This window comes from Phacochoerus africanus, chromosome 8, assembly GCF_016906955.1.
Source record: "Phacochoerus africanus isolate WHEZ1 chromosome 8, ROS_Pafr_v1, whole genome shotgun sequence".
NCBI classification, from domain to species: Eukaryota; Metazoa; Chordata; class Mammalia; order Artiodactyla; family Suidae; genus Phacochoerus; species Phacochoerus africanus.
This window is the reverse complement of record NC_062551.1, coordinates 94,713,065-94,725,847: the sequence shown is the minus strand read 5'-3', so window position 1 is coordinate 94,725,847 and position 12,783 is coordinate 94,713,065. Positions and strand designations below refer to the sequence as shown.

The window sequence follows — 12,783 nt, the reverse complement described above, 5'->3', positions numbered from 1 at the left end:
TAGGCAGCAAGATCTTTGACATAGATCTTGGCAATGGTGTATTTAATCTGACATCAAAAGCAAAAAAACAAAAAACAAAAAACAAAAAAAACCAAGTGGGACTACGTCATACTAAACACCTTCTACACAGCAAAGGAAACCATCAACAAAATGAAAAGGCAACCCACAGAATGGGAGAAACTATCTACTAATCATATATCATAATAAGTTAACATCCAAAGTACATAAATAATTTATACAACTCAAAAGTAAAAACACAAACAATCCAATTTAAAAATTGGCGGGGAGTTCCTGTCATGGCTCAGTGGTTAATGAATCCAACTAGGAACCATGAGGTTGCCGGTTCAATCCCTGGCCTTGCCCAGTGGGTTAAGGGTCCACCATTGCTGTGAGCTGTGGTGTAGGTTGCAGACGTGGCTTGGATCTGGCTTGGCTGTGGCATAGGCCGACAGCTGTAGCTCTGATTCAACCCCTAGACTGGGAACATCCATATGCCATGGATGCAGCCCTAAAAATAAATAAATAAAAATTGGCAGAAGATCTGAATAGTCATTTTTACAAAGAAGTCATCCAGATGGCCAACAGGTATATCAAAAGATGCTCAACATGACTAATCATCAAGGGAATGAAAACCCAAACCACAGGAGTTCCCGTCGTGGCGCAGTGGTTAACGAATCTGACTAGGAACCATGAGGTTGCGGGTTCGATCCCTGGCCTTGCTCAGTGGGTTAAGGATCCGGCGTTGCCGTGAGCTATGGTGTAGGTTGCAGACGCGGCTCGGATCCTGCGTTGCTGTGGCTCTGGTGTAGGCTGGTGGCTACGGCTCCGATTAGACCCCCTAGCCTGGGAATCTCCATATGCTGCGGAAGCAGCCCTAGAAAAGGCAAAAAGACAAAAAAAAAAAAAAGAAAAGAAAAGAAAATCCAAACCACAGTGATATACTGCCTCACACCTATTAGAATGGCTGTTATCAAAAAAGACAAGAAACAACACATATTGAAAAGGATGTGGAGAAAAAAGAACATTGTGCACTTTTGGTGGGAATGTAAATTGGTGCAGCCACTATGGAGAACAGTATGACGGTTCCTCAAAAAATTAAGAATGGAACTACCTTATGATGAAGCAATTCCACTTCTGGATATTTATCCAAAGAAAGTGAAAACACTAACTTGAAAAGATACATGCACTCCTACATTCACTGCAGCTTTATTTACAATAGCCAAGATATGGAAACAACTGAAGTGTCCATTGATAGATGAATAGATAAAGAAAGTGTGGCATATACGCACAATGCAACATTATTCAGCCATTAAAAAGAATGAAATCTTGCCATCTGGGACAACATGGGTGGACCTCAAGGGCATTATGCTAAGTGAAAAAAGTCAGACAGAGAAAGACAAATACTGTGTGATTCTTTCTATACATGGAATCTTTAAAAAAAAAAAAAAAAAAAGCTCATAGATACAGAGAACAGATGGTTGTTGCCAGAGGTATGAAAGGGATAGCATTTTTTAAAAAGATAATTAACTTACTACATGTTAACATAAATAACACAATTTGACCCCCAAAAATACAAATTAGTGAGAAGAGCAGCAAAAAGCAAATCAAACCAAACTCAGAAAAACTCTCCATCTGAAATGGAAAATATCAACTATTACCAAAAAAGAAAGAATGGTAAAATGAATTCCTAGGTACCCATCACCCAGTTTCAACAATTATCAGCTCATAGTTAATCTTGTTTCATCTACATTCTGCCCACTTCACCCCTCCCCTATTATTCTGAAGCAAGTCCCACACTATCATTTCCTCCAAAAACACTGCAATGTGTATCTTTAAAAGAACTATTAAAAAAAAATAACCACAATACCATTGTTATACCTGAAAAATAATGGCGAGTCTTTGGTAATATTTTTCAATAAATTAAAATTTTTTGAAAATGAAAAAAGTCCTCTCTTAAAGCTCTAACTGTAACTTTAGCTACATTCCTCCAACAGTATCATCTGGTTAATTTTGCTTTCTCCTTGTAATACAAAGCCAGTATTAGTAAAACAACTTTCCCTATAATTAAATAGGAGAAATGAGAAAGGGAGACTCTTTAAAAAGGCTCAGCCCAGAAAATAACATACCAACTGATTTCATTTTCATCTTCTCTAGCTCCAATGTTATCTGACTGTTTACTCAAAATTGTAGGGACGCTAAGGGTTTATGGCACACACAAAGGTAGAGGGCCAAATTCTTTATTCAACAGAATCCACTAACAGTGGGCAGGAGGTTGGCTGTGGGAGCCAAGACAGAGAGAAGAAAGGGATGTTCGACAGTTTTCCTTGTTCCATGAAGCGAGGTATTATGACTATTGATGGCAGCTGGAGTGGGGAGTCCTCCTGAGAGATGGAATAGGCTCGAGAAGGCCTTTGTCTGACATCAAAGTACAATTGCTATTAACTCGCTCCCATCCAGCTCCAAATCCTAGTCTACTTATCATTCTGAAAACCATTTTTTCCCTCCTGGCCCCTGTCATCCTGTTTCCATTGTTAACTCTTTCCTGACAGGAGAAGACTCAATCAGCATCACCAGGTGAAAAGAAAAGCAGACCATTTGTCTTCTATTACCTAAAGCCGGCACTCAGCAAGAATCAGGATCAGTTCTCAGTTCTATCTTGAAAAGAAACAACCCATTGCCAAGTTTCAGTGCGGCCACAGCCTGGCCCTACTCCCATCACCATGTCCTGGACTGATCAACAAGAGACAATGTGGCCGGAATTAGGCCAAGGACAGACACCACTCTGGAGCTCGAATTGTTTCTGAGGAGGGTTACTACCCTGACATGTCAAAGACAAAACAAAACAAGCACCAGCCAACCAGCAGCTGCCTGCTGTCTCCTCTGTAGGAAGGAGCTGGTGTGCGATGAGCAGCAGCTGCTCTCCTGACCCCAGCGTCCTCCCAGGGCTCTCACACTCCAGTCAGAGGCTCTCGCCTTGAGGCTCAGCCCACATTTCAGGGGAGGTCTGCACTGTGGGAACATGCTGCCTGTCTCTCTGGCTGCCACCGGCCGCAGGCCTTGTAACAGGCTGCCAGCGAGGGGACAGCTTCCTGAAGACAATGCCTGCAGAGACCAGTGAGGATTTGAGACCCTCGTGACCTTAAGGACTTTCATCCCAAGGGAGTTCACACTTATCTTGAGAAATCACTTCTTATCTGGCACACAGAATGGTCCTTCTGTGTTCCCTGCACCACACGATAGACACAGAACCTCATAGCTGACTTTCAGTCACCTAGTTTTTCGGCCCAAGCTACACCTCAGCAGTTGTGTGTCTGCCGGCAAGGGGTAGCTGGGATGGGATGGAGAGCTGAGCTGCCCAGAAAATGCATATACTGAACAGCCCGAGCATCACGCTGCTATCTGTCAAACTACAGATCACGGTCCAAAGGTTTCTTCCACCAATCTCCTTTCTTCTTTTTACAGCTGCACCTGCAGCATACGGAAGTTCCCAGACCAGGGAGTCAAATCAGAGCTGCAGCTGCCGGCCTACACCACAGCCACAGCAATGCTGAATCTGAGCCACATCTGTGACCTATGCCGAAGCTTGGGGCAACACCAGACCCTTAACCCACTGAGCGAGGCCAGGGGTTGAACCCACCTCATGGACACTGTGTCGAATTCTTAACCCACTGAGCCACAACAGGAACTCCCCACAAATCTTTTCTTGAAGACTCTTCACAGAGGGGTCCAGAAGCTTCCCGCCCCAGTGTGGACATCCCGTACCAAAGTGCCACGGTCACCTCTGGGCCATTACCTAGACCTGATCTCCACTAGGAGTCCCTTAACATTTTACACTCCAAACTTTCTGACGATCTCACACCTACCTATGAGCACGTATCCTAAATCTTGTGACGCCTCCACAACTTCAGCTTTAATGCCAGGGAAATCAAAGGAGCAATCAGTTCAGCAATCGGTGCTGCTGCAACTACTCAACATCCACTCTGTACAAGGATAAAAGCTGACTTTGACATTTCCTCTTATCTGATGAAACTCAAATACACCCCGTCCCAGCAGCCTCACTCTCTCCCTTCCCACCTTAACACACACACGCACACAAACACACTTACTTTTACATGGAAAAGCCCAAGGAGGCCTCTTGCCAACCACATACTAAATGTTTTTCAGAGTTCCCTTGTGGCTCAGTGGATTAAGAAACCAGCATTGTCACTGCTGCGGCACGGGTTCAATCCCTGGCTTCCCTATGCTGCAGGCCATTTTTCAATGGCTATTTTTTCCCTCCAACTGCTGGGACTCTCCATACTCTGTAATAACAAAGGGCGCTGAAATGGGCCTATCCGTGGGGAAAATTCATCACCCAAAAGGACATTTTTAAGCACAGATCAGTTTAAAATATGCATCTCTCGGAGTTCCCGTCGTGGCGCAGTGGTTAATGAATCCGACTAGGAACCATGAGGTTGCGGGTTCGGTCCCTGCCCTTGCTCAGTGGGTTAAGGATCCAGCGTTGCCGTGAGCTGTGGTGTAGGTTGCAGACGCGCCTCGGATCCTGTGTTGCTGTGGCTCTGGCGTAGGCCAGTGGCTACAGCTCCGATTAGACCCCTAGCCTGGGAACCTCCATATGCCACGGGAGTGGCCCAAAGAAATAGCAAAAAGACAAAAAAAAAAAATGCATCTCTCCCCATTCTCATTGTTGGCAATAAGCCAGCCACCAGTAGTTGGACCATACCATCTGCTCCGAAGACATCAGGGCAGCTGTCCACAGCCCAGCAAGGAAAACGCTCTGCTCTGTCTTCCACCTCTTGCTGCTCTGGGACCTAAAGTTTTTATTTCTGCTGCAGAGACTGATGTGCCCACAAAAGTTCTGCAGTCACTGATGAATTATAACCTCAGTCACCTACACAATCACACCTGTATATGCCAGACCAGACCTGTGCCACCCAGGGTCTTGCTGAGTCCCCTCCCCTCTCAGTAGCCAGAGCTCCTGAAGTCTCACTCATTCCCTGACCCCTAAAAACATTCATAGCACTCAACACCTATCACTACCACCACCTCCACTTATAGAAAATACCTCACAAAAAAAAGAATGTTAGGGCCATAAACAAATCCAATCAGAAAACAAACTTTTTCTGGCCTTGAACCTTCAAACTGCCCTAACCCCCCTTCTGTACCCCTCCCGGCTCTGGACTCATCTCCGGATGAATCCATGCCCCTCTCCTCATTAGGAATTAGGAACCACAAGAGGCTTAGCTGCTCCACCTGCACAAACGCTGAATGGGTGCTGTCATTAGCAGTGTTCCCTTGGGAGAGGGATTACATCAGCTCCAGTAAGAGCATCACCCTCTGGGGGAGGAGCAATCACAATGAAGACAGTGGCTCACCCCTCACCCCCTCGACACTCCGACCACCCCCCCAACTTTGACACCCATTTCAGAGGTTCAGCTGGGCCTCTTGGTGCCACACCACTTCTTATAGCAAGGAAGCTGATCAATAGACCTGCTAAAGAGTTAAGTATTACCTAGCACTGCACCTTGAGAGATAACCCCAACCACATAGCTCGAGCAATTATGTGGCATGGTTACCTGGAGTCAGGGATTCCCCAGGGACACAAGATGGTTTCAAGCATCAAGGGGCAGACCTGAAATAGAATCTGCTTGCCTAGCACAACAGCTACTAACTCCCAGCACCTGACATCCAAGTAAAGTTGGGAAGAAGCACTAAGATCCTCACTGTTCACTGTGTTCCACTTTCCTAAGTTGGTGGCCAGTAATGCAAACCACTCTTAGACCAGCCCTTGAATGTGCCTGCCCACCTCCTCCAGACCCCATAAGGGGGAGGCTTGCCTCCAAAGAAAGGGTGCCATCCTCTTCTGAGAAGGATGTGGAGCTCTTTTCAGGCTCTGTATCTTTAGGCTGGACCCCACGTAAGTGCAGCCCATCGCTGCCATAGCCGGAGGAAGAAGGCAAGATGTTCACAGTCATGCCACTGATGGATAAATCACTCTGAGAGGTAGGCGGTCTGGGGAGCTGGCGGGGCACTTGACCCACACGAGCAGGCTCTGTGCGGCTCTGGACCCTCGATCGGTCCAGCAGTGATGAAGGAACAGAACCTTCTGCAATCCAGGAACCTGACTGAGGGCTACTTAAAATACTCTTGGTTCCTCCCCCCACACTCCAGCACTCAGAAAGATGGTCTTGATTTCCTGTATCAGTGGAGTAGTCTGTCCTGTGGAAAGTGCTGCTCCCAAATCCAAGCTGAGTATCTCCTTTCTCCACTGCAGTCCCTCCTTGCAAAGGCAGTAGCACAGCCCTGCTGCTGCAGGATGCTGTCCTCGGAAATTCCACCAGTTGGCTCACTGACTTCTCACAGTTCTTTTCTGCTGGGTTATCAAGCAGGCGAGCGATGACCATCATCCCCTCTCCCAGGGAATCCCAGACCCCTCCGGCGACTGATGACTCATTCTCCGACAAAAGGTGAGCGGTCTGGATCTCCTCTTGGAACCTCTCTTTCACCTGCACGATCATCCCCTGATCTCCCACGCCTGAGTTGGGGGCCGAGTCCCCGGGCAGTAAAATGTCTGGGGGAGCTGGCTCTACCCCTCCCACTCCTTCCTCCTTTTGGAGACTCACTGTTAACTTCGTCAGGGCTTCAGCCTCTTCAACGGCTCCAGTTCCTTGCAAGGGTTCTTGCTCACGAGGTGCCTCTGGAGTAGGGGTTTTCTTCCCCCTCCACTTCCTTTTGAACCGAACCCTTTTCTTAGGAGATATGGGAGCCTTCTCAGGAATAGCTATTGAATCTTTCGGCTCTTTAACGCAGCCCAGTGAATTTCCCATTGCTTTCCTTCCTAATCTTGGCAAAAAACGCAGCTAAGCCAGTCCTGGGGTCCCAGAGAAATCCCAACCTTGGCTTCATCGGATTAGATGCACATTTAAAAACACGCACTGTGCCGGCGATCCCTCCAATTCTTCCTCCCTCCCTCCCCGCCTCTCTCTGTCTCTTCCAGCCGCTGCCGATTCAGACAGCCATCTTACAGGCTGGGAGCTGCAACAAGACAAATTCAAAGCATCTCACTGCAGTTCAGAAATCACTTGACCTAAAAGCAGACAGAAACCGGATTGGCTACAGCTTCCTCTCTCCAAATATGAGGTAATTGGAGCACTGCCCTCAGAAACACAAACAGAAAGCAAAAAGGAGCTGGAAACCATGGGAGGGAAGGATTTAGGGAGGGCGGGAGGGAGGGAGGGGATGTAAGAGTAAATGAAAAAGGGAGGGGAAAGAAGAGAGGCCACGAGAGAAGGTAACGTGAAGAAGGAGGAGGAGAAAGAGGGGGAAAGCAAACCAACGGCTGGTACCAATCAGGAAGAGAAGGGCTGAGAAGCACCAGGGCTGAGGACGCCACAGTTATGGCCCCCAGACTGTGAAGGGAAATAGCTTCCAACGGCTGCACCAGGATGTCCAAAAGAAAATAGCAAGCAGGAGTAACAACCTCAGTTTTTTCAGGGCAGAAACGAGAGCCTAATCCTCTAGTTACAAAAAGAAATACAAACTTTAAAGATCTAGCCTCCTGTAGCATTTATTTCCCTCCTTTTTAGAGAATTCTGTTAATTCTGCTGGAGGAGAAACCTGGAAAACGGTTTTGAGTGTATGGATGCTCAGTAAAAAGGATACCATTTCCAAAGTCAACAGAGAAGCAGCATTTCTGCTGAAAGAGTTGACATGAATGTTTAACAGTAATTATTGCTGCTGCTGACAGCTAACACTTTTTTAGCATTTGTTATGTGCCTTACCTTGTGCTAAGCTATGAATTGTCTCATTTAATTCTGACAGTAACCAAGTGAGGTCAAACTATTATTTCACACTTTACAGGTAAATAAACGGAAGTCTCAGAAAGTTGATTCATTTGCTCAAGGCCACACAGCTTGTAAGTGCCAAAGCCAGAACATGAACTCCTGTTTAAAACTTGTAACTTCAACCCCTCATTACACTGCCTTCTAACTGCAGCAGAGATGGGAGCCTGTACTCAGTTACGTGAAAGAGGAAGAAATCCCACTGTTCTGAATTGGCAACTAGACTCACACTGACCCAGGACTCAAACAAAACAATAACTCTTGCCACTTGGGAATAAGATAGGAAGTCTCTGAAATGAGGCCCAGATGGTTTTTACTCAAATTGCAGAGGGAAGGAAGTCTGAATTAAAGATCTAAAAAATTGGACTCGAAAACTACCCTGCTGTGCCAGTGGGCTCTGCCCACTCCCATTTTTTAGTATGGCGACTGGCAGGTGAGATAACACCACAGCCTGAAGGGCTCCAAATGAAGTGGAAGGTCAGTTGAAGCTATTTATTCTATACCAAAAGGATCCAGACTGAACCACAGAGAGAAATAGCCTGCATAAGCCTACCCACCTCCCCTGGAGACCTGCAAAATGCCCACCCCAAAGGGAAGGCACTAAGAAGCCCTAAAGTCTCGGCTCCTGCGCAGTGCTTCTGAGACCCTGCTGATGCCCCAATTAGCCTCACAACTGCAGGCGGGCTTCTTTCTCCCCTAAGTCTTTCCCAAGGCTGACGGTGAAGCTGCAGCACCATCTTATGGCCATCGTAAACCACAGCAAGAAATACAACAAGGTGGTTAGCGTGGGAGAGAAACCCAATCACACTCCAGGAAATCAGTTTATCAGCAAAAAATCTGACAACACACTATAATTTTCCAAGCAAGCACCAGGCCTGCACTTCTCCCATGAAGAGTGTGAGAACTACGACACTTTTCAGATGCATACCTCAATGCTGAAGCTTGAATTCCGTCCCTGAAATACAAACACATCAAATTCTTGAAAACAATCAACCCTAACTCACGGGCAAGAGAGTCAGCCTCTGGATATGACCGGGGCTGCTGCAGGCTTCCCTTATGGAGAGGCCTGACAGCTGAGCAGATGTACTTCTTTTGGCCTTGCTCTCGGCATGCAGAAGTTCCCAGACTAGGGGTCAAACCCAAGCCACGGCAGTGACAACTCCAGATTCTTAACCCACCCAAGCAGATTTGGTTCCAGGAGCCTTTTCTTTCTTAATTTTCTACATATGTTGGGTGAATTGGGCTTTCATTTCCTTCTGCTCCAAAGGAAAATTGGTCTAGGAGTGGAGGAAGGTAGACCTAGGTTCAAATTCCCAGTTCTGTTAACTTAGTATCTAAGTAACTAACTTGCTAGGCGTCTCAGTCTCCTTACCTATAAAATGTGGATACTGCCACCAACTTCATGGGGTTGGGAGGGGGTTCATGGGATGGTGTCCATAAAGTGCTTGGCTCTGTGCCTGGTCCACAGTAAGCCCCCTTCCTCCCCATCTACCACCGGAGCTAAGAGCTGTGAGGCGCTCCACCACCAGCAGGGTCCTAATGTGATCTTTTCCTTGATTGGGCTCTATGGAGAGTAGCTATGTTCCAAGATCCAAAGTTTAGGTGCTTATTTTCTCTATAGGGGCTTCCACTAAGTTACCCCCGGAACATCTTCTCACCTAGCCTGAGCTCTTCACATATGGCCCGCTGCCTTCCGGGAAAGCAGGATTTCAGGGGCCACCTATTCTTCATGTCTTCTCCTTTGGCTTTTTCTTCTTAACTGTTTACTGCCCACGGGTCTCCCACAGAGACAGCAGGAGTGAAAGCATCCAGAGTGATAGAGCTCATTCATTCATTCCACAAACATAAATGCCGCCGCATCTTCGTGCCAAGCACTAAGTGGCATAAGGCTTGAGTCTCCCCAGCTCAGACCACTCTTGACCTGACTTTTCGGACTTTTAAATTTTCAGAGCACTCCACATACACTACTATTTAATAAACATTTGAAAGTTGGAAAGCTAATTTTGTCAGACTCTGATTTACAAGAACTTATCGTTTAGAAAAACTGTAAATCCTAACATGTACCTTAAAATAGGCTTGAACAAAACCAAGAGATAAGAAATCCTTTTATTTGTAACTCGATGTGTACCCTAAGAAAGTCAGCTGGTCTCTGCACTTCAGTTTGCTCCTCTGAACAATGGGCATAGGAAAATAGACATTACAGTCTACTTATCTGGTCTACCTACCCCACAGCTTTGAGAAAATCATACAATATCTATTCATTTAACAAATATTTATATGACAGGCAAAGAAATAAACAAGAGACAAAGTCCCTGATGTTATTAAGCTCGCATCCTGCTGCAGGATCCAGAAAACAAACACATGAGACAACGGTAGGTGTCACACAACACTGCACACATCATACTGTGCTTCTGAGAATGACCAGCAAAAAGAAAAGTATACAGAAAAAAGAAAAAGGCATACAGTATAGCAATTCCAGTCCAGGTATCCATCCTCAAACCCCCACTTTCCTACAGGCAAGAGGACAGATGTTTACTGCAGCAGTGAATGCCTTCCTCATAGAATGTAACAGTAGACTGCAAATAATCACAGCCGTGTTGCTCAGCGGCATGGGGACCCACTCACATTATAGGCTGCAAATTAGGTATGATGAACAAATCAGGTCCTCCTCCTTTATCAACATAGTTAACATCAAAAACATAGGTTTTTTTTTTTTTTTTAAAGAAAACAGGATATATAGAAGATACTATTTGTGTCTAATATAAAAACAGCAGCCCATACTGCTCATGAATACCTGATCTGTCATAAAGGTACAGAGCATATTTGACAATGACATACACCAACTTCAGGACAGTATTTACCTGGAGGGTAAGAGAACAGAGGAACAAGAAAATTGGCTGTATCTGAAATGTTTTCTTCAGAGTTCCTGTCATGGCTCAGTGGTTAACAAACCCAACTAGTATCCAGGAGGATGCAGGTCCGATCCCTGGCCTCGCTCAGTGGGTTAAGGATCCAGAGTTGCCGTGAGCTGTGCTGTAGGTCACAGATGCAGCTCAGATCTGGCATCGCTGTGGCTGTGGCACAGGCCTGCAGCTGTAGCTCTGATTTAGCCCCTAGCCTGGGAGCTTCCATATGCCGCAGGTGTGGCCCTAAAAAGCTAAAAAACAAAAAATGAAAAACTGAAATGTTTTCTTTTTTTTAAAGAGAAAGAAAAAAAAAAAAAAAGAAACCAAAGCAAATATAAAATTAACGTCTGTTTAATTTTGAAAGTGACTACACACATGAAGATCTGTTATACACTTTTCTGTATTTTCCTGGGTAATTAAAATTTTCATAACTAAAAACTCAAAATAAAAAGAATCCCTCCCATTTAGTTCCCAGTTAGTACATGTCTTTTTAGTTTGTGATAAAATGCACTGGAGGAGTTCCCATTGTGGCTCAGGTTATCATGATTCCTGGCCTCACTCTGTGGGTTAAGGATCTGGTGTTGCCGTGAGCTGTGGTGTAGATCACAGACGAGGCTCGGATCTGGCATTGCTGTGGCGTAGGCCAGCAGCTGTAACTCCAATTGGACCCTTAGCCTGGGAACTTTCATATGCCTCGGCCCTAAAATTAAAAAAATAAATAATAAAATGCACTGGAAACCATAAATCTCCCTATAAGTTACCAGTCTAATCAACAGTATCAAATTTCTAATCTGGAACCAGGCTCTCCTTCAACCAAATAGATCCTCAGGATGACAACCACCACCTACATCTGTATCTACACCATTGTTCTATTTCATTAGTACCAATAACAGAGATGAGCTGTAAGGACTATTTTACTGATCCCCTAACATGTGATAGTTCTCTGCATTTCTATTTGGCTTTATATAGCATGTGCTCTTGGTGGGAATAGCTAATACAGTGACGTTCGCTCAGTAATAAAAGACTAGAAGACCATCACACCCTATCTCAAGTAAGACAAGGAAGATGGAGGTTCTACATGATCCCTTATGAGCCAACCAAAGCACTGCAAGCAGGGGGCTGTTCCCCACATTCCCAAACACTGAGCTAATTAGCAGGCAAATACCAAGACTTCCAGAACAGCAAAGAAAAGTAATTAGTAGTTGGTTGCACTTGGGAAAATACTCTGGCAGCAGAAATTCCCTCTGCAAGAGGACAAACTAGTCATTTAGCTATGCTAAAATAGCAAACAGAGAAAAGTGGGTAGCCAATATACATCTGAAGACAGATTGGGCCAAATCCGTTTATACCTTTCTGTAAAATTAGTAAAACGGCAGACAACAGTGGGCTAGGTCAAAAGCCCTTGAAGTCACAAGGTCTGTTAATAATTATAACAGGTTGCTTCCAATAACTGAGTGCAGACTGTGTACCATCTCCCTTTCCCATACCTCCCTCATTCTATAAATCTCTATCAAGTTTTTTTGTTTGTTTGTTTGTTTGTTTTTGGTCTTTTTGCCACTTCTTGGGCCACTCCCGTGGCACGTGGAGGTTCCCAGGCTAGGGGTCAAATCTCAGCTATAGCCGCTGGCCTACACCAGAGCCACAGCAGCACAGGATCCGAGCCGCGTCTGCGACCTTCACCACAGCTCACAGCAACGCCAGATTGTTAACCCACTGAGCAAGGGCAGGGATCGAACCCGCAATCTCATCGTTCCTAGTTGGATTCGTTAACTACTGCGCCACCACGGGAACTCCCTATCAAGTTATTTTACAGCTTGTCTCTTCTCACTCCCCCAAACTACAGAGTCGAACTGGATTGAATCTCTATCTAGTTCAATTTTGCATCTTCCACAAATTCTACTTAAGACCTTGCTCATAGCTGGACTTCAGTAAATATTTGTGGAATTCAGTTAAACAATACATTCTCCTGCAAACTAAAGCCACAAGAAGATACCACTTCACACCCACTGTGATGTCTATAATCTAAAAGACAGACA

At 45.5% G+C, this 12,783-nt stretch overlaps 2 protein-coding genes across 19 annotated transcripts in view; both read right to left on the bottom strand.

The window, feature by feature from the left end:
* MACF1 (microtubule actin crosslinking factor 1) overlaps nucleotides 1–12,783 on the bottom strand; it is a 334,551-nt gene that overhangs the window by 185,241 nt on the left and 136,527 nt on the right. The gene's annotated exons all lie outside the window — the stretch shown is intronic.
* LOC125134326 (uncharacterized) lies at nucleotides 4,654–10,883 on the bottom strand. The gene has a single exon (XM_047793454.1). It carries the CDS (start codon nucleotides 6,825–6,827, stop codon nucleotides 5,721–5,723), a length of 1,107 nt encoding a protein of 368 aa, XP_047649410.1. The 5' UTR covers nucleotides 6,828–10,883; the 3' UTR covers nucleotides 4,654–5,720.

Excerpts from the sequence above, each read along its gene's own strand:
- LOC125134326 (XM_047793454.1), bottom strand. The coding sequence starts at position 6,827 with ATGGGAAATTCACTGGGCTGCGTTAAAGAGCCGAAAGATTCAATAGCT.